At 41.7% G+C, this 20,830-nt stretch overlaps 1 protein-coding gene across 1 annotated transcript in view; it reads left to right on the top strand.

Moving 5' to 3' along the window:
• MYO1E (myosin IE) overlaps positions 1-20,830 on the top strand; it is a 239,527-nt gene that overhangs the window by 102,954 nt on the left and 115,743 nt on the right. The window contains exons 3-4 of the mRNA XM_011940493.1: positions 9,075-9,164; positions 14,162-14,256. Coding sequence (XP_011795883.1) covers positions 9,075-9,164; positions 14,162-14,256 — 185 coding nt within the window. The remainder of the gene's footprint in view (positions 1-9,074; positions 9,165-14,161; positions 14,257-20,830) is intronic.

The raw sequence follows: 20,830 nt of genomic DNA on the forward strand, positions 1-20,830 counted from the left end.
GTCTCAAACTTTTGAACTCAGGCAGCCCACCTGCCTCGGCCTTCTAAAGTGCTAGGACTACAGGTATGAGCCACCGTGCCTGGCAGTGTGATGTTTTAATATGTGTATACATTTTGAAATAATAAAATCAAACTAATTAACATATCCGTCACTTCACATACTTATTATGTGTGGTGTAAACATTTAAAATCTACACTCAGCAATTTTGAAATGTACATTATTACTTATATAACTTCCGTATCAGGGTGGCGACCTATGGCTGACAGACAAAATCTTACTCACCACCATTTTTTGGACAGCAGTTTTGTTGGAACACAGCCATGGTCATTCATTTAGTTGTTGTCTAGGGTTGTTTTCACACTACAGTGGCAGAGCTACGTAGTTGTAACAGACTGTCTGCAAAGTCTCAAATATTTACTTTCTGGCCCTTTGCAGAAAAAAAATTGCTGACTTCTGCTCCAGATACCTGTGCAGGGCTTCTTTTTTTTGTTTTGTTTTGTTTCGTTTTGTTTTGAGATGGAGTCTTGCTCTGTTACCCAGGCTGAAGTGCAGTTGGCGTAATCTCGGCTCACTGCAACCTTCACCTCCCAGGTTCAAACGATTCTCCTGCCTCAGCCTCCTGAGTAGCTGGGACTACAGGCGTGCACCACCACACCCAGCTAATTTTTGTATTTTTAGTAGAGACAGGGTTTCACCTTGTTGGCCAGGATGGTCTCGATCTCTTGACCTCATCATCTGTCTGCCTCGGCCTCCCAAGGTGCTGGGATTACAGGCGTGAGCCACCGCACCCGACAGCTTCGTTTAATTTAATTGTACAAAAGCAGTTATTTCAGTTGCAAGTTTTTATTTGGTCAAAATACTGAAATATGCTTACTTTATCTGGACTCCTCACCATCAAAAAAATGTTCATCACTTTTATGTGCAGCACCCACAGCACTTGAAAACTGGCAGATAATTCATTAGAAGGAGCTGGGTGGCAGGATGTGGATCTGGACTGTCCGGCTTGGTCTGCATAGATCTGGTGACTGTAATGTTTTGTGACCTCTGTGCCTTGGTTTCCATACCTGTAAAATGGGAGTAATAATAAAATCTCCCACGTGAGGCTGTTGTAGGGTGAAACGAAATGAATAATGCAGCGAGTAAACAGTAAGTATGGGTCATTGTTAGCACGCACTAGGGCAGGTGTATAAGTGCTTCCCATATTTCCGAGTTATTTTCCAAAAATTCAACTGTAAAGTTGTTTATTGGAAATTAAAATGCATTTTGCCACAGAAACCGTTATAAATGGAGGATTGACAAGCCCATAGAAATCTTCATTTCCACGGAATGTAGTAGTTGAACAAATTGTATTTTGAAATGTTCTTGGAACGTGGGCTGAACTTACTGCATTGTAAACATGGAAGTATGGTTTTTTGATAAACTGGGTATAAAAAGAAACAAATGGTGTCCGTAGTCAGTCCCTCCTAACTCCAGACAGCCTCACTCCTCCCCATCACGATTGTTTACTCCCAAAACACCAGAAGCAGGGACTATGTCTTGTATATCTTATTTAAAAAGCAACTTACAAAAACCCCTTAAAGCAATACATGTTCATTTAACATGGTTCATACCATGCAGTCAAGCAAAAAGGAAAATACCAAAGTCACCCAGAACCCATCGCCAAAGGTTAGTTCTTATTAATCTCTTGGAGTAGAGCTTTCAGTTTAACCACATATGGTCATGCATATAGGTGTGCTTTCTTGTTAATTTTAACAAAAATGGCATCATCCTGCCTCATGGATTTCTTGGTTTCCTGCATAATTTTTGGCATGGTGCATTGTATTAAGTATTCATTGACAATTTGTTGACTGTTAAGACTTGCTTTTTAAATTCAGACAACAGAATTTTTAAATGACTCACACAGAGAGGGCTGTTTATGCGCGTTTGAATTAATGCCTTTGAATCGATGACTGACGAATCGTGTGCTCTACCAAGGAAATGAGTTACTGGACCACTAATGACTTTATGTTTTAGAAATCTCTACCCACTCAATATATGGGAAGCTCAGCATAAATGTGCTTTCTATCATTAGCACAGAGTAGCTTTCAGCTTTGAGGAAGCTTGATGGATGTTTATGATATAACACGGGTGGTCTGCTGCAAATCTTCCTCTGCTAAGTGATAAAAGCGTCCTTTAACACTTCAATGTTAAGGGAATATTATAATAGAATGGCATTACTGTAAGTAAGAGTTGGGTTTTTTCCCTCTTCTATGTTTAATTGTTAAGACAAGGAGAGACTTGATTTCACATTAAGTTATAAAATTGCTCACTTTATCCCTTCTATATCTAATTCCTGCACATTGTCTTGTATTGAAAATCAGCATTTGGGGCAATCGATTGTTAATGCATTTAGGCTGAATACACATTTCTTCTACATTAGGAAAAAAAAAATCCACTTCGAAAATGCTGACATTGTTTACCAATAAAACTCCGTATTTTTGAGTTATTTGTCCTATGACAAAGAAGGTTTAATTTGCCATCTGTTTGTCATGAATGTTGCCGCACTTTTTACAGTTACGTTGTAAGATCTATGAGGAAAATATTACAGTGTTCTCTATTGTGCATGGGGAGAGAGCACTTCTGACCACTTGGCTGACGAAAAGAGTTCCTGTGCAAAGCACTCCGTGCTCATTCGGTCCAACTTTCCAAACTTGTTTTTACTCAAAGACTGCACATTTTTAATCCTTGAATTAGGAGTCCAGACTTTTGTGCCAGCCCCACTGGATTTCAAAGCAGCGTAGTTGTTTTCGAGCGAGGCCTGGCCCTTGGCATCCAGTTCACTGGAGGGGCAGCGTGCTACATAGCAAGATAGACGCCAGGCTGAAGCCAGAGCCTCGAGTTCCAGCCTTCCCATTCTCCACGTGACTCTGGGAAAGTCACCTCACCTCCCTGTGCCACCTCAGGGATGAACCCAGGGAAGTCCGCTTAACCAGTGTAGGTAGTTTTGGGAAATTCACTGACTATTAAAACAGATTTTAACTGGGTGGGTGCAGTGGCTCATGCTTGTAATCCCAGCACTTTGGGAGGCCGAGGCGGGCGGATCATGAGGTCAAGAGATCGAGACCATCTTGGCCAACATGGTGAAACCCCGTCTGTACTAAAAATACAAAAATTAGCTGGGTGTGGTGGCACACGCCTGTAGTCCCAGCTACTTGGGAGGCTGAGGCAGGTGAATTGCTTGAACCTGGGAGGCGGAGGTTGCAGTGAGCCAAGATTGAGCCACTGCACTCCAGCCTGGTGACAGAGCAAGACTCTGTCTCAAAAAAAAAAAAAAAGATTAAAAAAAAGTTCAACTCTTAGCACTGCCTAATAAGACTATTAAAAACAAATATTTGAGGCTGGGCATGGTGGCTCATGCCTGTAATCCCAGCACTTTGGGAGGCCGAGGCGGGCAGATCACAAGGTCAGGAGATCGAGATCATCGTTGCTAACACTGTGAAACCCGTCTCTACTAAAAATACAAAAAATTAGCCGGGCGTGGTGGCGGGTCACTGTAGTCCCAGCTACCTCTGGAGGCTGAGGCAGGAGAATGGCGTGAACCTGGGAGGCGGAGCTTGCAGTGAGCCGAGATCACGCCACTGCACTCCAGCTTGGGCAACAGAGACTCTGTCTCAAAGAAAAAACCCAAAACAAAAGAAAAAACAAACAGAAAACATTTGAAAGTTGTACTACCATCATATTTCATAAAAGAAAGAATATTTTTACACCAAAAATGTGGGAAGGAAATAATCTAAGAATAAAGGACAGTTTCTTTATATTGAATAAATTAAGCTTTATGAAAAATTCAGTGCATTGTTTCTTTTTTTGTCATTCTTGCTGCAGGTCAGTGAAAACTCATAGATCCATGGACAGGCATTTGGGAACCCATCAATTAAAGATATCTTGGGTCTCTTCTGTCTCCCAGGGTCTTTTAAATAGTTGGCTTTTTTTTTTCTCCTGTTTTTTGGTATCATAGCTTCATATCTTCATGCAGTTTGAAAATTAACCTTAGGCCACACCTTCACCACCAAGGATTATGTGGGTAGGGACAATGATTGGAATGGCTTTTCCCAGAGGCACACCTGAATTATGTAATAGGAGTGGGAGTGAGCATTGTTGGAATTACCTGGAGTTCCCAAACCAGCAGGAAAGCACAGGTCTCCGGAAAATAGCTAAGGCCTCTGCACACATAGCAAGGTGGAAAATGTGAAAATTGTTTAGATAAACAATTATTCCAAACTCTCACCGGAAATAACTACGATATGTTTTTTTTCCTTGAGTCTAAATTAAAGTCTCCTTAGTTTTTCTGTAGAAACAGCCATTTTATTTTTTGAGACTTTATTTTTTATTTTATTTTATTTCATTTTATTTGCTCTGTCACCTAGGCTGGAGAGCAATGGCATGATCACGACTCACTGCGGCTTGCCCTCCCAGGCGTAAGTGATCCTCCCACCTCAGCCTTCCAAGTAGCTGGGACTGCATGTGAAGACCACCATGCTTGGCAGGTTTTGTTTTGTTTTGTTTTGAAGAGATGAGGTCTCAGTATATTGCCCAGGCTAGTCGCGAACTCCTGGACTCAAGCAGTCATCCCATTTGTCTTCCCACAGTGTTGTGATTATAGCACCCAAACAGAAACAGCCATTTTAAACCAAACTTTATTTTTTAGGTGTCTTCCCAAATAATATTATCCTCAGGAACCCTACTGATAAATTTAGGGAGCAGGTACAAATTTCCCTCTTCATTTCATTCTGAGCTGAGTCATTGATTCAGAATTGGCCTAGAATAGTCCAAAAGAAATTTTTATTTTTTTATTTTTTCCTGAATATCTCCTTAACCAGGCCCTAATCAGAGTTTATGTAATCTACTTGGTGAAAAATCAAGACTTAATGAGGTATCTCTTTATATAGCAGATTAACAGTGTTTAAAATGTTGGTTACTTTAGGAGCTCATAGGCAACTGAATTCGTATTTACTAAATAACCAAGGGATTGGTGGGGAGGTGGTACCTTTGGCTGATGGCCTGAGGGCAACCCTTTATTCTTTGTGTGCAGTGATCAATTTGTCTAGGACAAGGTGGCAGTAACCACATTCCCTTTACAACTAAGGGAAGAAGTACCCTCCTCCATGGAAGGAGCTTATTTGCCTGTTTGTTTTTCCCTGGGGATGGATGTAGACATGAAATAAATATCTTCCTCTTCTGAAGTGAAGATGGTTCTGGCAGTGCTGTATTTCTTTCAAATTGGGTTTACCATAAGAATCATTATTACTTCATTCATTAATTGTTTGTTTGTTTTCTTTTTTTGGAGCCAGGGTCTGGCCTCTGTTGCCCAGGCTGGAGTGCAGTGGCATGATCATGGCTCACTGTAACCTCGACCTGCTTGGCTTAAGGAATCCTCCCATCTCAGCAGGAACTACAGGCACGTACCAACATGCCTGGCTAATTTTAAAAAAATTTTTGTAGAGATGAGGTCTCACTAGATTGCCCAGGCTGGTTTCAAACTCCTGAGCTCAAGGGGTCCCCCTGCCTTATCCTCCCAAAGTGCTAGTAGAACTACAGGCTCGAACCAGCACACCCAGCTCATTCATTCAATTTTGATTAGGTCCTTACCATTTAGAAAAGATACTTTCAAAATCCACCTAAGGGGGCCGGGCGCGGTGGCTCAAGCCTGTAATCCCAGTCCTTTGGGAGGCTGAGGTGGGTGGATCACGAGGTCAGGAGATCGAGACCATCCTGGCTAACACGGTGAAACTCCATCTCTACTAAAAATACAAAAAAACTAGCCGGACGAGGTGGTGGGCGCCTGTAGTCCCAGCTACTTGGGAGGCTGAGGCAGGAGAATGGCGTGAACCCGGGAGGCGGAGCTTGCAGTGAGCCGAGATCGCGCCACTGCACTCCAGCCTGGGCAGCAGAGCGAGACTCCGCCTCAAAAAAAAAAAAAAAAATTCCACCTAAGGGAAGTAGGTTTTCGAGTATGCAAAGCATCACAGAATCTAAGTCAGAAGAGGCTGCCAATTTAGGGTTGCCAGATAAAATTCAGGACTGCTGGTTAAGTTTGAATTTCAGATAAACAAGAAGTTACTTTTTACTATATGTACCAAATATTACTGGGGAACATAGTTATTTGGGACGTACTTAAAAAAAAATTCTTGTTTGAATGACTTTCCAATTTAACTAGTTTTCTGTGTTTTTATTTGCTAAATCTGGCTACCAATAATAATGTTAACACAGTACCTGCTTATCTTAGGCATTCTAGCTTGTTAATCAGGAGTATGGGCTTGGGATCCAGACTGCCTGAGTTAGAATCATAGCTCTGCCACTTATAGTTTGTGACCTTAAGCAACTTTTAAAATTTCTCTATGCCTCAGTTTCCCTGTACAGGTTGAGTATCCTTAATCTGAAAATTCCAAATTTGAAATGCTGCAGAGTTTGAAATGTTTTGATAATGGACATGATGCTCATCAGAGCATTTCGATTTTGGGTTTTTGGGTTAGGGATGCTGAACTGATGGTGAGTGTAATGCAAACATTCCAAAATATGAAAAAATGCAAAATCTGCAAAAAGCGTTTTGGATAAGGGATAGTCAACCTGAAGTAAAATAGGGCTGTTAGTTGGTGCTAAGATGTAAATGTATATGTGTTTAATTAATTTTATCACCCCTTATTGAGTCTTGGCTACAGCATCATGGACGTCTTATCTGCTTGATAATTTTAACAGTACATGTATGTGTCCTAAATTTTACCTCAAAGAAAGTGGGCTACTAATCTATCATTGGCCTCATTCTGACTTTGGCAATTGGGAATACATTTTCCATGGCCCTGCTTCCATTAACTCTTCAGTAATTTTCGATGATGGCTCACTGTCTCTTCGAACTGGGCGCCACTGGAGTGGTCTTAAAACCATCTCATCTTCCATAGTAGCAATTCATGTTCAGCCCTTTCAAGTCTGAAGATCTCTCTGGTCAGTGAAGAGAAGTAAAATCACGATCATGTCATCCTGCATGCTCACCTTTGTATATACACAATAATTTAAAATATTATCTTTAAAAAAATTATATGATTATTTGATCCATCTCACATTGATTTGTATTCAATAATAATAATAACCCTGTGTCTAATAGAAACGAACAAACCATTGCCTCTAAAACAGCGCCTGGCATGTTAAATCACACTTGAAATATGCATCGTGATTTCAGATATTAACAGGATAAAACATGTGCCTTAGACGATATTAATTAAGGAAAAGCCACTACTACGTGCTATGTTCAGACACAGTGCTGAGCATTTTATAATTATTTAAGTATAGTGAGACTCTCAAGTAGGTCCTATTTTATCTCCATCAGCACCAGCCAATCTGACTGAACACCTGGGCTGGTTTTCATGGTACACAGGTCTTAATATGTAAATATAAAAATGTCCCCCTGTGGGAGGAAATCTCATCGTTTTAAGTCTTTGTCTAAAACTATACATTTGTAAATAACTTTCTGTTTAACAATTAATTTGTAAAATTTCTAAACACCTTGAAATTGATCATTGAAACAGTTTTGAATGTCTGTGTGTGTGTTTGTTGTTTTGATTTTTCCATGAAGTCAAGAAGTTATATCTGTTCTGTTTATTTTGTTCACTGTCATATCCTGAGCATCTAAAACAGTGCCTGGCGTGTTAAGTAAGCACCCAATTCAAATTAGTTGATTGTTGAATGAATAAATGGAAATATTTTTCATGTGATCATAAGACTTCATTTATTTTGGCATATTAAAATGTGTTGTGTAAAATTTTTAAGGCCCAGCATAAACATAGCCTCTCTGAGAAGCGTTCTTGGATTCCCCAAGCAGAAATAATACCTTCTTTCCCTAAACCTGATGTAGGTGGGTTTATAATTTTCTTCTCTGAAAACTACCTTATTTATGATTATTACTATTATTTTGAGACAAGGTCTCTCTCTGTCACCCAGGCTGGAATGCAGTGATGTGATCTTGGCTTGCTGTAACCTCTGATCTGGGCTCACTGCAACCTCTGCCTCCTGGCCTCAAGCAATCCTCCCGCTTCAGCCTCCCAAGTAGCTGGCACTATAGGCACACACCCCCATGCCCAACTAATTTTTTTGATTTTTTTTTTTTTTTTTTAAGAGATGGAGTTTCACTATGTTGCCCAGGCTGGCCTCAAACTCCTGGCCTAAAGCCGTCCACCCCTTTGACCTTCTAATATGCTGGGAGTACAGGCATGAACCACTGCACCTGGCCAGAAAATTACCTTGTTCACGCCTTTTAATTCCTCTAAGCTTCTGGAGAACAGAGCTGTTAGTTCATCTTGTATCCCTGTATTTGTTAAATAAGTAGATGATTTTTTTTTTTCGGGGGACAGAGTCTCACTGTGTCGCTCAGGCTGGAGTGCAATGACACGATCTTGGCTCACTGCAACCTCCGCCTCCTGGGTTCATGCGATTCTCCTGCCTCAGCCTCCTGAGTAGAGTAGTAGGGACTACAGGCTTGTGCCACCACACCTGCCTAATTTTTGTATTTTTAGTAGAGATGGGGTTTTACCATGTTGGCCAGGCTGGTCTCCAGCTCCTGACCTCAAATGTCTGCCCACCTCAGCCTCCCAAAGTGCTTGGATTACAGGCATGAGCCACCGTGCCCGGCTGATGAATGTGTTTTTAGTGTACCTAACAGATACAAAAGTTCAAAGGAAAAAAATGCATGTCATTTGAGGGGAGGACTGGTAACTGGTTTTTTCACACCTTGGCCATTTTTGCTTTGTTTTCCTTTCTCCTTGCTGCATATGTCGCTGATCTTGAAAGAATGTGCTTTAATTTATTTAACATAATGATTTCCTTTTGTAGCACCTTGGTAATTAATTTTATTACTCTTCCTTAGGAGGAACAAAGCCTGTGCTAGTTGCATGATTGCTTTTGTCTTCATTTGTAATCTTTTAGAAAATAAGCACACAACCTTTCCACTTGGACAGTCATTACCAATTCTTGATAACATCTGGTTACTTAATTTGAAAAATGTGTAGCTATGAAGATTAATGATGGACCTTAACTGAGTTTAAATTCAGACATACATAGGATCTGTATTAATCTCAGTCAATCCTTTCAAGCAGATGCCATATTTTGGGGAAAAGGAAATTGAAATGTACCAAGGAGCGGTAAGTTACGTGTCACATAAATTGCTGCCTTATTTAGGGCTTTTATGATGCAGACATGGTTTTTCTTGAAGTTAGCAGTACTTTGCACTTTTCTATTATGAACTTTTTATTGGAGAAACTTAAGTGACTTTTTTATTTTTAATGATCTTTTTATGTTTTAATTTTTATTATTTTATTTTTATTTTATTTTATTTTTTTTTTTTGAGACAGAATTTTGCTCTTGTTGCCCAGGCTGGGCTGGACTGCAATGGCATGAAATCGGCTCACTGCAACCTCCACCTTCTGGGTTCAAACAACTCTCCTGCCTCAGCCTCCCGAGTAGCTGAGATTATAGGCACGCGCTACCACGCCCGGCTAATTTTGTATTTTTAGTAGAGAAGGGGTTTCACCATGTTGGTCAAGCTAGTCTTGAACTCTTGACCTCAGGTGATCTACCTGCCTCAGGCTCCCAAAGTGCTGGGATTACAGGCGTGAGCCACCACGCCTGGCCAATGATCTGCTTTTTAGAGCACAGCACAAAAAACCTTAGGACTGTCTAATATTTGAGCCTTATTTATGTAGAAAATTAATTAAATGGGATGTAGGACTTACAGCTTAGGGATCTTCCTGCTTCCACATATGCCACAAAAATCTAAGGAATAAAAATCAGTTATGGGCAAAAAATAGGGCAATGGGTCCTGATTTGCAGAATCAGAACCATTGTTAAACTATGACTATGACTTGAGCATGAAAAATGAATCTTGTATTACTTCATTTATTAATCTGACCCTGGTTCCTATCCATAATCAGCTCCATAGCCATTTCAGTTGTATAGTAAAACTGGAAGCTGTAATTCTCCTTAATATATTTTATTCTGTGGTTCATCACTTCCCCAGGCCTCCCCATCTCTGCATCTTTTTTCCTTTCCTTTTCCTTCCCTCTTTGCAGAAGAAGCACAAGAGCTTTCATTAATCCTGACCCCTAAAAAGCAAACAAAAGAGAGCCCACACAAATTCATCAGTTGAAGTGGAAGGCAATTTACCCAGAGCAAGAGCCCACCCCATTGTTGCCAGATGAATGGTGCCGGTAGCTGGAGCCGAAGGAGGCTGCCACGCGAAAGACCTTTGATAATGCTGCCTTTATGGGAGCCCAGCACAAGGGAAACACTGTCAGCAGAGGCTGGCCCTGCACTAGTGCCCCGATCAGCAGGCACGCAGAGCTGGCTTGGCGTCCTCAATGACAGCCAAGGCACTGTAGATGGAAGTGCCGTGCATGTGTGTTTCTCTAGTTTTCTGAAAAGGGTTGCTGTATGCATGTCCCTTTTAGACCATTTATCTTTTGAAGTGTTCTCTTTAAGAAAATGTAGAATTTCTTAAAAAATGCTTAATTTTACTGCTAATGGTAACAAATGATTGTAAAACTGGTATTTACTGAGTGCCGTGTACTATGTTACACTTGCAGCAATAATAAAACAGCCCAGGATGCTGGCTGTCTCCGTTTCACAGATGAGGAAACTGAAGGTTAGAGAGTGTGAAGTACTAAAATCTACTGAGTGGTAGAGCTAGTAGTTGAAGTCAGGTCCTAATGACTTTGAGAGTCTCAAGGGAGGGAAGAATCAGGTAAAGGAAATGTCCACTGTATAGTTTTCGCGCAGATAGCTGAGAGGTTCAATAAGACCACAGATAGGAAACCAGTTTGGAAAATACAGGGTGACATGCAAAGGTCAAGTATGACAGTTCTGCAGCGTTGAAGCCTTATTGGGCAATGACTTTCCCCCATTGCCCATGGCTTTCTTTCCACTCCATTTCCTTCCATTTTCTATCTTCTTGTCTTTCTTATAGTCCTCTACTTTCTCATTTCAAAGAGTGATTAAAGATTGTGCACTTGAGACCAGAAACCCAAAATGATGGTAACTGAGAGGGGTACTAAGGCCTAAGTTTTGGTGACACTCTCACCTAAGTGAGAACCTGACCTAAAGAGGGGAATTTTTAAACAAAATTATGAGATTCCATTGTTTTGGACTGATATCATGCACTAGCATTTGGTCTGGTCTGAGAGACCAGACCAAACCAACATGGAGTCACTCATGTTACATGTGATGTAATCGAAACTTTAAAGAAACAGACCAGGAAATGCCAGCAGGGAGGAGGTCCCCTCTACTCTAACCCTTACAAAAAGTAACTTAAAATCTTTGTTCCCATCTTATAAACCCCACTGTTCTGCTATTTCTCAATGATATTTGAGAGCAAGTAAGTACATTTTTACAGTGGTGACAGAGTGACATCAGTGCCTAAAGTTTTGGTCAGTATCTCAAAATTGAGAGGATGACCAAAAGAGGGAAATTGGACTGGGCATGGTGGCTCATGCCTATAATCCCAGCAAATTGGGAGGCCAAGATGGGAGGATCACTTGAGTCCAGGAGTTCAAGACCAGCCCGGGCAACATCATGAGACCCCGCCTCTATTTAAAAACAAAAAAAACCAAGAGAGGGGAATTGTTAAATTAAGTTTAGCCTAAAGCTGCCTCCTTACATATTTTAAGTTCAGGCTAAAGGTTTTTTTCTTTTTTCTTTTGAAACAAGGTCTCACTCTGTCACCCATGCTAAAGTGCAGTGCTGTGATCTTGGCTCACAGCAACCTCCACCTCCAGGACTCAAGCGATCCCCTCACCTCAGCTTCCCAAGTGAATAGCTGGGACTGCAGGCGCACACCACCATGTCCAGCTACTTTTGTTTCTTTTTTGTAGAGAGGAGGTCTCCCTATGTTGCCCAGGTTGATCTAGAGCTGCTGGATTCAAGTGATCCTCTGGTCTTGCCCCAGAAGTGCTGGGATTACAGACATGAGCCGTCACACCCAGACCTAAATGTTTCTCTGTACACAGTAAACTGTAGCCTAACCAGATGTATAAACAAACTATAACCTGTCTTCTGCCAGTCACTGAGTTTTGGCCAATCAAAGGTGGCCAACAATTCAAACTGTGTTCAAATAAGGCAAACTCCAAACTAATCTGTAACTAATCTGGCTCTTTCTGTACCTCACTTCCATTTTATTTATATATATATATATTTTGTTTTGTTTTGTTTTGAGATGGAGTCTCACTCTGTCACCAGGCTGGAGTGCAGTGGTGCAATCTCAGCTCACTGCAACCTCCACCTCCTGGGTTCAAGCAATTATCTTGCCTCAGCCCCTTGAGTAGCTGGGATTACGGGCATGTGCCAGTACGCCTGGCTAATTTTTGTATTTTTAGTAGATACGGGGTTTTGCCACATTGGCCAGACTGTTCTTGGACTCCTGACCTCAAGTGATCATCCCACCTCAGCATCCCAAAGAGATTACAGGCCTGAGCCAGGGCCGGCCCTCACTTCCATTTTCTGTATATCACTTTCCTTTTTCTGCCCAAAAATCTTATAGCATATGGCAGCACTGGAGGCTCTCTGAACCTATTCTTGTTCCAGGGTGGCCTTGTTCACAAATCATTTTTTTCTCAATTAAACTCTGTTAAAGTAAAATAATAACTATAATAATCCTGCACAATCCTAGTGTATACTAGAAGTCCATTTAAAACCATATCCAGGTATCTGCTCCTGACCATAAGGTTAAGGCAGAGGTCACATATTCTGGCTCCTGCATAGGGTTCTTTAGGTGATCAGTCCTAGGCATAGCTTGCAGCCCTCCCTGGGTAGTTCCCCTTATGAGCCCCCTGCCTACAACATGGGAAGAACACTGCGTATTGGATACAAAGCCCCCTCATCCTAACCCCTCCCCATGAAACTCTCATCTTCCAGAGCATGGCAGTGAGCAACAACTTCTCAGCCAGGCCCCCTTTTCTATAGTAAGTCACTGTACAATAAAATGGATTGAGTAAATTAATCCAAAGATGGGTTAAGTTAAGCTTCACCTTTGTATATCACTCTACCTTTTCAAATTGCTTTCCCATCCATCATTTATACTGTGAGACTTGCAGCTGGAACGCTATTATTCCCATAATTATACCTCACTGCATCCTCCAGCTCCTGAACTCAAGCTATCCTCCCACCTCAGCCTCCCAAGTAGCTAGGTCCGCAGGTATGTGCTCCCACACCCAGCTAATTAAAAATTTGTGTGTGTGTAGACTAGACTCCAAGTCCTGGGGTTAAATGACTCTTCTGCCTCAGCCTGCCAAGTAGCTTGGAGTGATCACAGGCTAGGAGTGTTTTTTCTCCACATATACCCAACGAAGTATTTCTCTTTTTAGTAATTTTTGAGGTTGTGGTGAAGGTGGGTGTCAAGAAATTGAATAAAGCAGGGCTGAAGTCAGCCTGAGAATTTATTAAGCATGGAAAATGTATTTATGATATTTGTGCATAGCTAAGATATCCCATAAGATGAAATCACAAACCCAGGAGAATATCTTAGTGTGGTAGGATTTTTTTTTCCAATAGAGATGAAACAAACTGGCCAAACTAGCTTATCCCTTTAAAGAACACACCTTCTTGCCCTCTTCTTATGGAAAGATTTAAGTATTTTTTTCTGATCCATAGATAATCTCACCTAATTCCTTCTGAGGCCCCAGAATCTACAACGTGGCCTCTTTGAAAAAATTAAATAGGAATTTAGAACTCTGGTAGAAGTCAGAGCTAGGTGTTGGGCAGGCCTCTCCTAAGACCTGTTGCCCGAGTGTCTACAGAAACATTTAGAAATGGACTGTCAACTGCAGAGGCATGTATGGGTGGAAGGGTGGGGTGTTGGAGTGTCTGAAGACACTCCACATCCAGAAGGCTGAATCATGGATATGCCTACGGAGGACTCCTTCCAAATTCCGTCTTAATTTTGCGAGGGTGTAACCTTGATGACCTAGGAAATTTTATGAATTCTTGTATCACGCAACCTTTAAGATGTAATGATAGGCGTTGGAACTATAGTGCACGATTCATTTCCAAATTCAGAAAAAGAAATTTAATGTGTTGCCTATCTGACCATGATTTTGTTTTTCTTGTCTAATTTTTATTATTTATGTATTATTATTTTTTGCTTTTCTAGGCACAGTATGAAAACCCACCACATATCTATGCCCTTGCTGATAGTGTGTACAGAAACATGATCATTGACAGAGAGAACCAGTGCGTCATCATCAGGTATGAAAAGTATCTTTATCTGTGGCCATGGAAGATAGGAGACTATGCTGTGGTTATGTATTTCGGTCGATAAGCAGTGGTTTTGCAACAGCTACTGATGTCACGGCCTGGTTAATGTGTCTGAGTAACAAGCTGGTTAGCTGCTTTATCTTGGTTTATTTATAAGTCTATATAATGGAGCTCCATACCATAAAACTTTTGAGCTCCCCTGGGGTTGCAGTAAGTATAATAAACATGTTTTCACTGTTTAGTCAGATGAAATCCTTTTGTCTAGGTCCCTATTTTTTCTTTGCCTTCATAATTTAGTAGTCCATGTTTGAGCGTTTTTGGTGAATTTTGTCGTTTGCATTGAATTTGGGGGGAGATTACTGGTGATGGCTGGCATTAGGTGTCTGTAACCACCTCTCATAATCCCTCTAGCTGGACACACGGCTCTGAGTCCTGCCTGGTTTTAAGTCAAGTTTGTCCAACCTGCAGGCTGCAGGCCGTGGGCCACATGCAGCCTAGGACAGCTTTCAGTGTGGACCAAAGCAAATTCGTAAACTTTCTTAAAACATTATGAGATATTTTTGCAATTTTTTTTTAAGCTCTTCAGCTATCATTTGTCGTAATGTATTTTATGTGTGGCCCAAGACAATTCTTCTTCTTCCAGTGTGGCCCAGGGAAGCCAAAAGATTGGATACCCCTGGCTTAAGTGCTTTTAAAATTCTGCTTGCTTACAAAAATTAGCTGGGCATGATGGCACACGCCTCTAATCCCAGATACTAGGGAGGCTGAGGCGGGAGAATCGCTTGAGCCGGGGATGAGGAGGTTGCAGTGAGCTGAGATCGTGCCACTGCATTCCAGCCTGGATGACAGAGCAAGACTCCGTCTCGAAAAAAAAATAATAAAATAAAATTCTACTTACTGACTCCAGGTGGGGTAGCTCACCCCTGTAAGCCCCAGAGTTTGAGACCAGCCTGGGCAACATGGCAAAATCCCATCTCTACAAAAAAATACAAAAATTAGCCAGGCATCTAGTGTCATTTGTCTGTAGTCCCAGCTACTGGGGAGGCTGAGGGGAGAGGATCACTTGAGCCAGGGATGTCAAGGCTTCAATGAGCAGAGAGTGTGCCATTACATTCCACCCTAGGTAACAGAATTAGACCCTATCTCCAAAAAAAAAAGGGGGGGCTCATACCTGAGTGGAGGCCGAGACAGGCAGATCACTTGAAGTCAGGAGTTCAAGACCAGCCTGGGCAACATGGGGAAACCCTGTCTCTACTAAAAATACAAAAATTAGCCAGGCATGGTGGTATATGCCTGTAGTCCCAGATAGTCAGGAGGCTGAGGCAGGAGAATCGCTTGAACCAGGAGGTGGAAGCTGCAGTGAGCCGAGCTCAGGCCACTGCAATCCAGCCTGGGTGACAGAGTGAGACTCCATCTCAAGAAAAAAATTCTGCTTACTATTGTGAATATTTTCAAACACTAGAAAGTATAAGCATCCATATTCGCATCACCTAGAATTTGACAGTTCACAATTTTATCATACATATTTGTGTTCATCTTTTTTAGTTAATTTTTCTGAGACGTTTTTGAAAAAAAAATCTTTTATTATGGATAATTACAAATATACACAAAATGAGAAAGAATAGTAGAATGTGTCCCTGTATATCTGTTACCTATTTTGTACTGTTATCAGTATATGGCCAATTCTGTTTTATTTGGTCCTCCCATTCTGTCCCACTTGATTACTTAAAGCAAATCTGGTAGGGCATGGCAGTGGATTCATTTCCAAGGTCAAGAAAAGATTACATGTAATACTAGCACTATGGGAAGCCAGGGGGCAGGAGGATCACTTGAGGCCAGAAATTGGAGACCAGCCTGGACAACACAGCAAAGCCTGTCTCCATAAAAATTTTTTTTTTAATTAGCTGGGTGTGGTGGTGCACACCTGTAGTCCTAGCTACTAGGGAGGCTGAGGCAGGAAGATCACTTGAGCCCAGGAGTTTGAGGTTACAGTGAGCTATGCTTGAACCACTGCACTCCAGCCAGGTGACAGAGACCCTATCTTTAAAAAAAAAAACCAACCTAAAGATCCTCTTTATTTGTCAATAATTAGTATGTGCCTCTAAGAAATCATTCTTATCACACCTTAAACATGAAGAATTCTTTTATAGTATCTAATATTATCAGTATTCCAATTCCGTTGTTTTCCTATAATTTCTTTTTTATAGTTGCTGTGTTTTATTTAGGATCCAGACAAGGCCCATACACTGCACCTGGTTGCTATGTCTCTTACATCTCTCGGCTTTTAACAATTTTCCTTTCCCCTTTTTGTTTTCGTGGGTTTGTTTAAAAAAAAAAAAAAAATGGTTGTTTGTCCTGTAGATCTTGCTATACAGTCTGGTATTGCCTAATTGTATCCTGTGATGTTGCTTAAGTATTCCACTGTCCCCTATATTTTCTGTAAATTAATAGTTAGATATAAAAACTTCATCAGAGGCCAGGTGCGGTGGCTCACAGCTGTAATCCCAGCACTTTGGGAGGCTGAGGCGGGCAGATCACGAGGTCAGGAGATCGAGACCATCCTGGCCAACATGGTGAAACCCCATCTCTACTAAAATACAAAAAATTAGCCGAGCGTGGCAGCACGTGCCTGTAGTCCCAGCTACTTGGGAGGCTGAGGCAGGGGAATCGCTTGAACCCAGGAGGCAGAGGTTTCAGTGAGCTGAGATTGCACCACTGCACTCAAGCCTGGCGGCAGAGTGAGACTCTGTCTCAAAAACAAAACAAAACAAAAAAAACCTGATCAGACTCAGATTCCTTTTTTGGCAAAAGAGACTTCATCAGGGATGCTGTGCACTTCGTGCCTGTCGCTCTCTCTTCGTGTGTCCAGATTGTCAGTGAACCCATCTGTTATAAATCATTGTTTAATTAGTGGTTGAAAAATCGTTGTTTTCTAGTTCTATTATTTTTCTGCATTTATTAGTTCTTTTGCTTGGTCACCTTCAAATAAAAACTATGTGGGAAAGTTAGACAAAACCCTGGATTCATTGCCATTACTCACCTGTTTTCAAAACAATGAATTGTTGCCCTAGCAGTCTCCCAAGGTAATGTGTTTTATTTTCTGTATTATTCCAAACTAGTGGACTTTTAATATTGTACCTGTTTAACTACATTGCAGCTGTACTTTTCAAGGCTGGAATGATCCTACTGTTGAGCTGTGAGAGTCTTTTATCTTAACTCTTATGTCCTTTGGACATGACCCCAGTAGGCTCTGTTAGTTTCCTTCTTTAAGACCTTCTAGCTCATCTTGTATATTTCCTATGTAGAATCCACTGTCTCTCCGGGGACCTTGCTTCTTTTCTTTTCCTTTTCTTTTTGAGACCAAGTCTCATTCTGTCACCCAGGCTGGAGTGCAGTGGTGTGATCTCAGCTCACCACAACCTCTGCCTCCTGGGTTCAAGCAATTCTGCCTCGGCCTCCTGAATGGCTGGGATTATAGGCATATACCACCATGCCTGGCTAATTCTTTTGCTCTTTTTCTTTTTTTTTGAGACAGAGTCTCGCTCTGTCACCCAGGCTGGAGTGCAGTGGCGTGATCTTTCTTCATTGCAACCTCCGCCTCCCAGGTTAAAGCAATTCTCCTGCTTCAGCCTCCTGAGTAGCTGGGATTACAGGTGCACGCCACCATACCCAGCTAATTTATGTATTTTTCGTAGAAATGGGGTTTCCCCATGTTGGCCAGGCTGGTCTCAAACTCCTGACCCCAGGTAATCCACCTGCCTTAGCCTCCCATATTGCTGGGATTACAGGCGTGAGCCACTGCGCCCAGCCTCTTTTGCATTTTTAGTAGAGACAGGGTTTTACCATGCTGGCCAGGCTGCTCTTGAACTGCTAACCTCAAGTGATCTGCACACCTCAATTTCCCAAAGTGCTGGGATTACAGGCACGAGCCACCGCACCCCACTGAGCCTTGGTTCATTTTAATGGGAAATGGTGTTAAGAGACCACTAAACTGGGCACCAAGAGTGCTCACTGCCCTGTGTTGTCAGTGCCTGTAGTTCTTTGAAAGGAAAAATCTAGAGAATATGAGCTTTTTAAGAGAAAAGTGAAATTGAAAAATTAATTGTTTTCAATTAATTTTTAAGATTTCAGAGTTTTTATTTCTTTGATTTTAATTTTTGTATCCCATTTCTCTTATGCTGAAAAATCTTAGTTCCTGATTACATTAGCAATTATTTGCATTGCATTGTATTTTAGACAGAATAAGTTTGTTAATGCTTTTAAAGTAACAATACCAATATTAGTAGCAATACTGAATTGATTTTAAAATTTCTTTGTTATTTTTTGTCCAGATACCCAATATTTACAGTCAAAATACTGGGTTTCATAAAAGTCACTTAAAATAATCCTTTTCTATGTCAACCTGACCTATCGTTGGGTTCATTTATTTCATTTTCAATTTTAGTTGTTTAGCATTTTTAAATGTTATTTTGTTTTTATAATTATGCAAAACATTTACATGGTTCCAAAGTCAATACTGCGAAACATGAGCACTGAAGCATTTCAACGTAAATATATATCTGAAGTATTTGGAGGCAAATATAGACTTCATGACATTTTACCCCTAAATATTTCCACATGCATATTTGAGAAATTGAAACATTTTCTTACTAATCCCAAGACCATTATCATAACTCAATAATTAGTAGTACATTTTCAACATCATCTAAAAACTACAAACTTCTCTAATAGTCGCAAATGTCCTTTTCTGCTGGTTTATGCAAATCAAGTAATGATGAATGCATTTGGTTATGAATCATAAATTTATTTTTATCCTACCCCAGTTGCCCTATTACTACTATTTTTTTCATGACACTGACTTTTTGAAGAAACCAAAACTAGTTTTCCTACAGACATCATTTACATGTGTCTAATTGCTTCTTCCTGGTCTCACTATACTTATTTCTTTGATTGGATTGTCTACAAATTTAAGGTTATATCTAATGACTTGATTACATGCAGATGCAAGTTAAATTTTATGAGGAGGAGCACCTGGGTCATGTTGAATTCGGTTGCTTAATAGGAAATGCTTCTGTTTGACACTAAGCGGAGGTCACCAGCTACTAGAGAGGCAGGAGGTGTTTTCCTCACTGGAATTTAATGAGAGTCCAGGATGAGTTTTCTAATAGAGTCCTCTGCCATTTCTCCTTCCTCCCATTTTCCCTCTTTTGGGTGTGTGCCGAAACAAGCAGGATAGGAATGGTCTTCTTACATGAGCTTGCCAATGTGGAGGCCCCCTCAGTCTTCTGCAGCCCATGTGTCTCCCTCCACCTGCCACTGCAAGGTCCACCTGCACTGAAGCGGGATGATGCCCACTTCCAGATCCTTGTTTCCAGTTGTTCAGGTGGCAGAGATTTCAAGGAACCTGCTCCCAAGGGTTTCTGTTGCAGTGGCTGTGCTTTCATTTAGGAGATGTGCTTTCATTTAGGAGCTACCTGGAGTTGGACCAAACTTCATGTTAAGGGCACAGGCCTCCAGTAGACTGCCCTCCCTGCAGACATCAGCTACATGTTCAGGGCTTCCCAGGCCACCCTTGTCAATTCACGGGTTCCCACTGCCCTCCCTCCCCACCCCGCAGGTTCAATAATTCACTAGAAAAACCCACAAAACTCAGAAAAGCCCTACACTTAGGATTACAGTTTTATTCTGGCAAAAGGATACAAATTAGAGCCAGACAAAAGAAGAGAGGCTGAGGGTGAGGTCTGGGAGGGTCCGGAGGTGGAGCTTCTGGTTTTCCTCTCCCTTTGGAGTCATGGACAGCGCTACCTCCTACCGGTATGAGGTGTGACAATACTCACTGTATGGCCAACCGGAGAACATCACCTGAGCCTCTGGTGTTTGGGCTCAATAACGCACTGCCTGCCTGGCCCGCCTTCAGTTTCCAGCTGCTCTCGAAGGCTTGTGCAAATGCCTTCAGTTTCCAGTTGGAGGTCAGAACTGTGATGGTATGTCCCAAAGCCCCCAGCATAAATCACATCATCAGACTGTCCTATGGTCAAAGCCCCCAAGCAAGCAAAAGCAGTCCTCTTAGGTAGGACCCTCCAGGGACATAGACATCACCGCCCAGTCCCTGAGGGCAAAGGCCTGAGCCCTGGAGTTCACTCTCTTCTGCACCAGGGCTGTGGTTTGTCTGCTTTGACAAAGCAAATTGGAAACCTCTGGCATGCCGTCGTTCATGCCCATCTGACCCTGGGCAGCACGTCTCACGCCTGTCTGGGCCTTGACTTTTTCACCTGTGAAGGAACTGAATGACCAGATGACCTTTGAGGTTGTTCTAGTTTTGGAACTCTTCCTTCCAAATAATGTTGGAGAGGAGGAAAGGCAGGGAAATCCTGTTCTGGGTGGAAAGGCCAAGTTTGTAGCCCCTGACACTGGATGGGGCAGGTGCTCCATCTGTTAGGGGACTGAGTTGAATGGTGCCTTTTTTTTTTTCTTTTTTGAGACGGAGTCTCGCTCTGTCGCCCAGGCTGGAGTACAGTGGCGCAATCTCCGCTCACTGTAAGCTCTGCCTCCCGGGTTCACGCCA

This window comes from Colobus angolensis, unplaced genomic scaffold (genome assembly GCF_000951035.1).
Source record: "Colobus angolensis palliatus isolate OR3802 unplaced genomic scaffold, Cang.pa_1.0 Scaffold19, whole genome shotgun sequence".
Lineage (NCBI taxonomy): Eukaryota > Metazoa > Chordata > Mammalia > Primates > Cercopithecidae > Colobus > Colobus angolensis.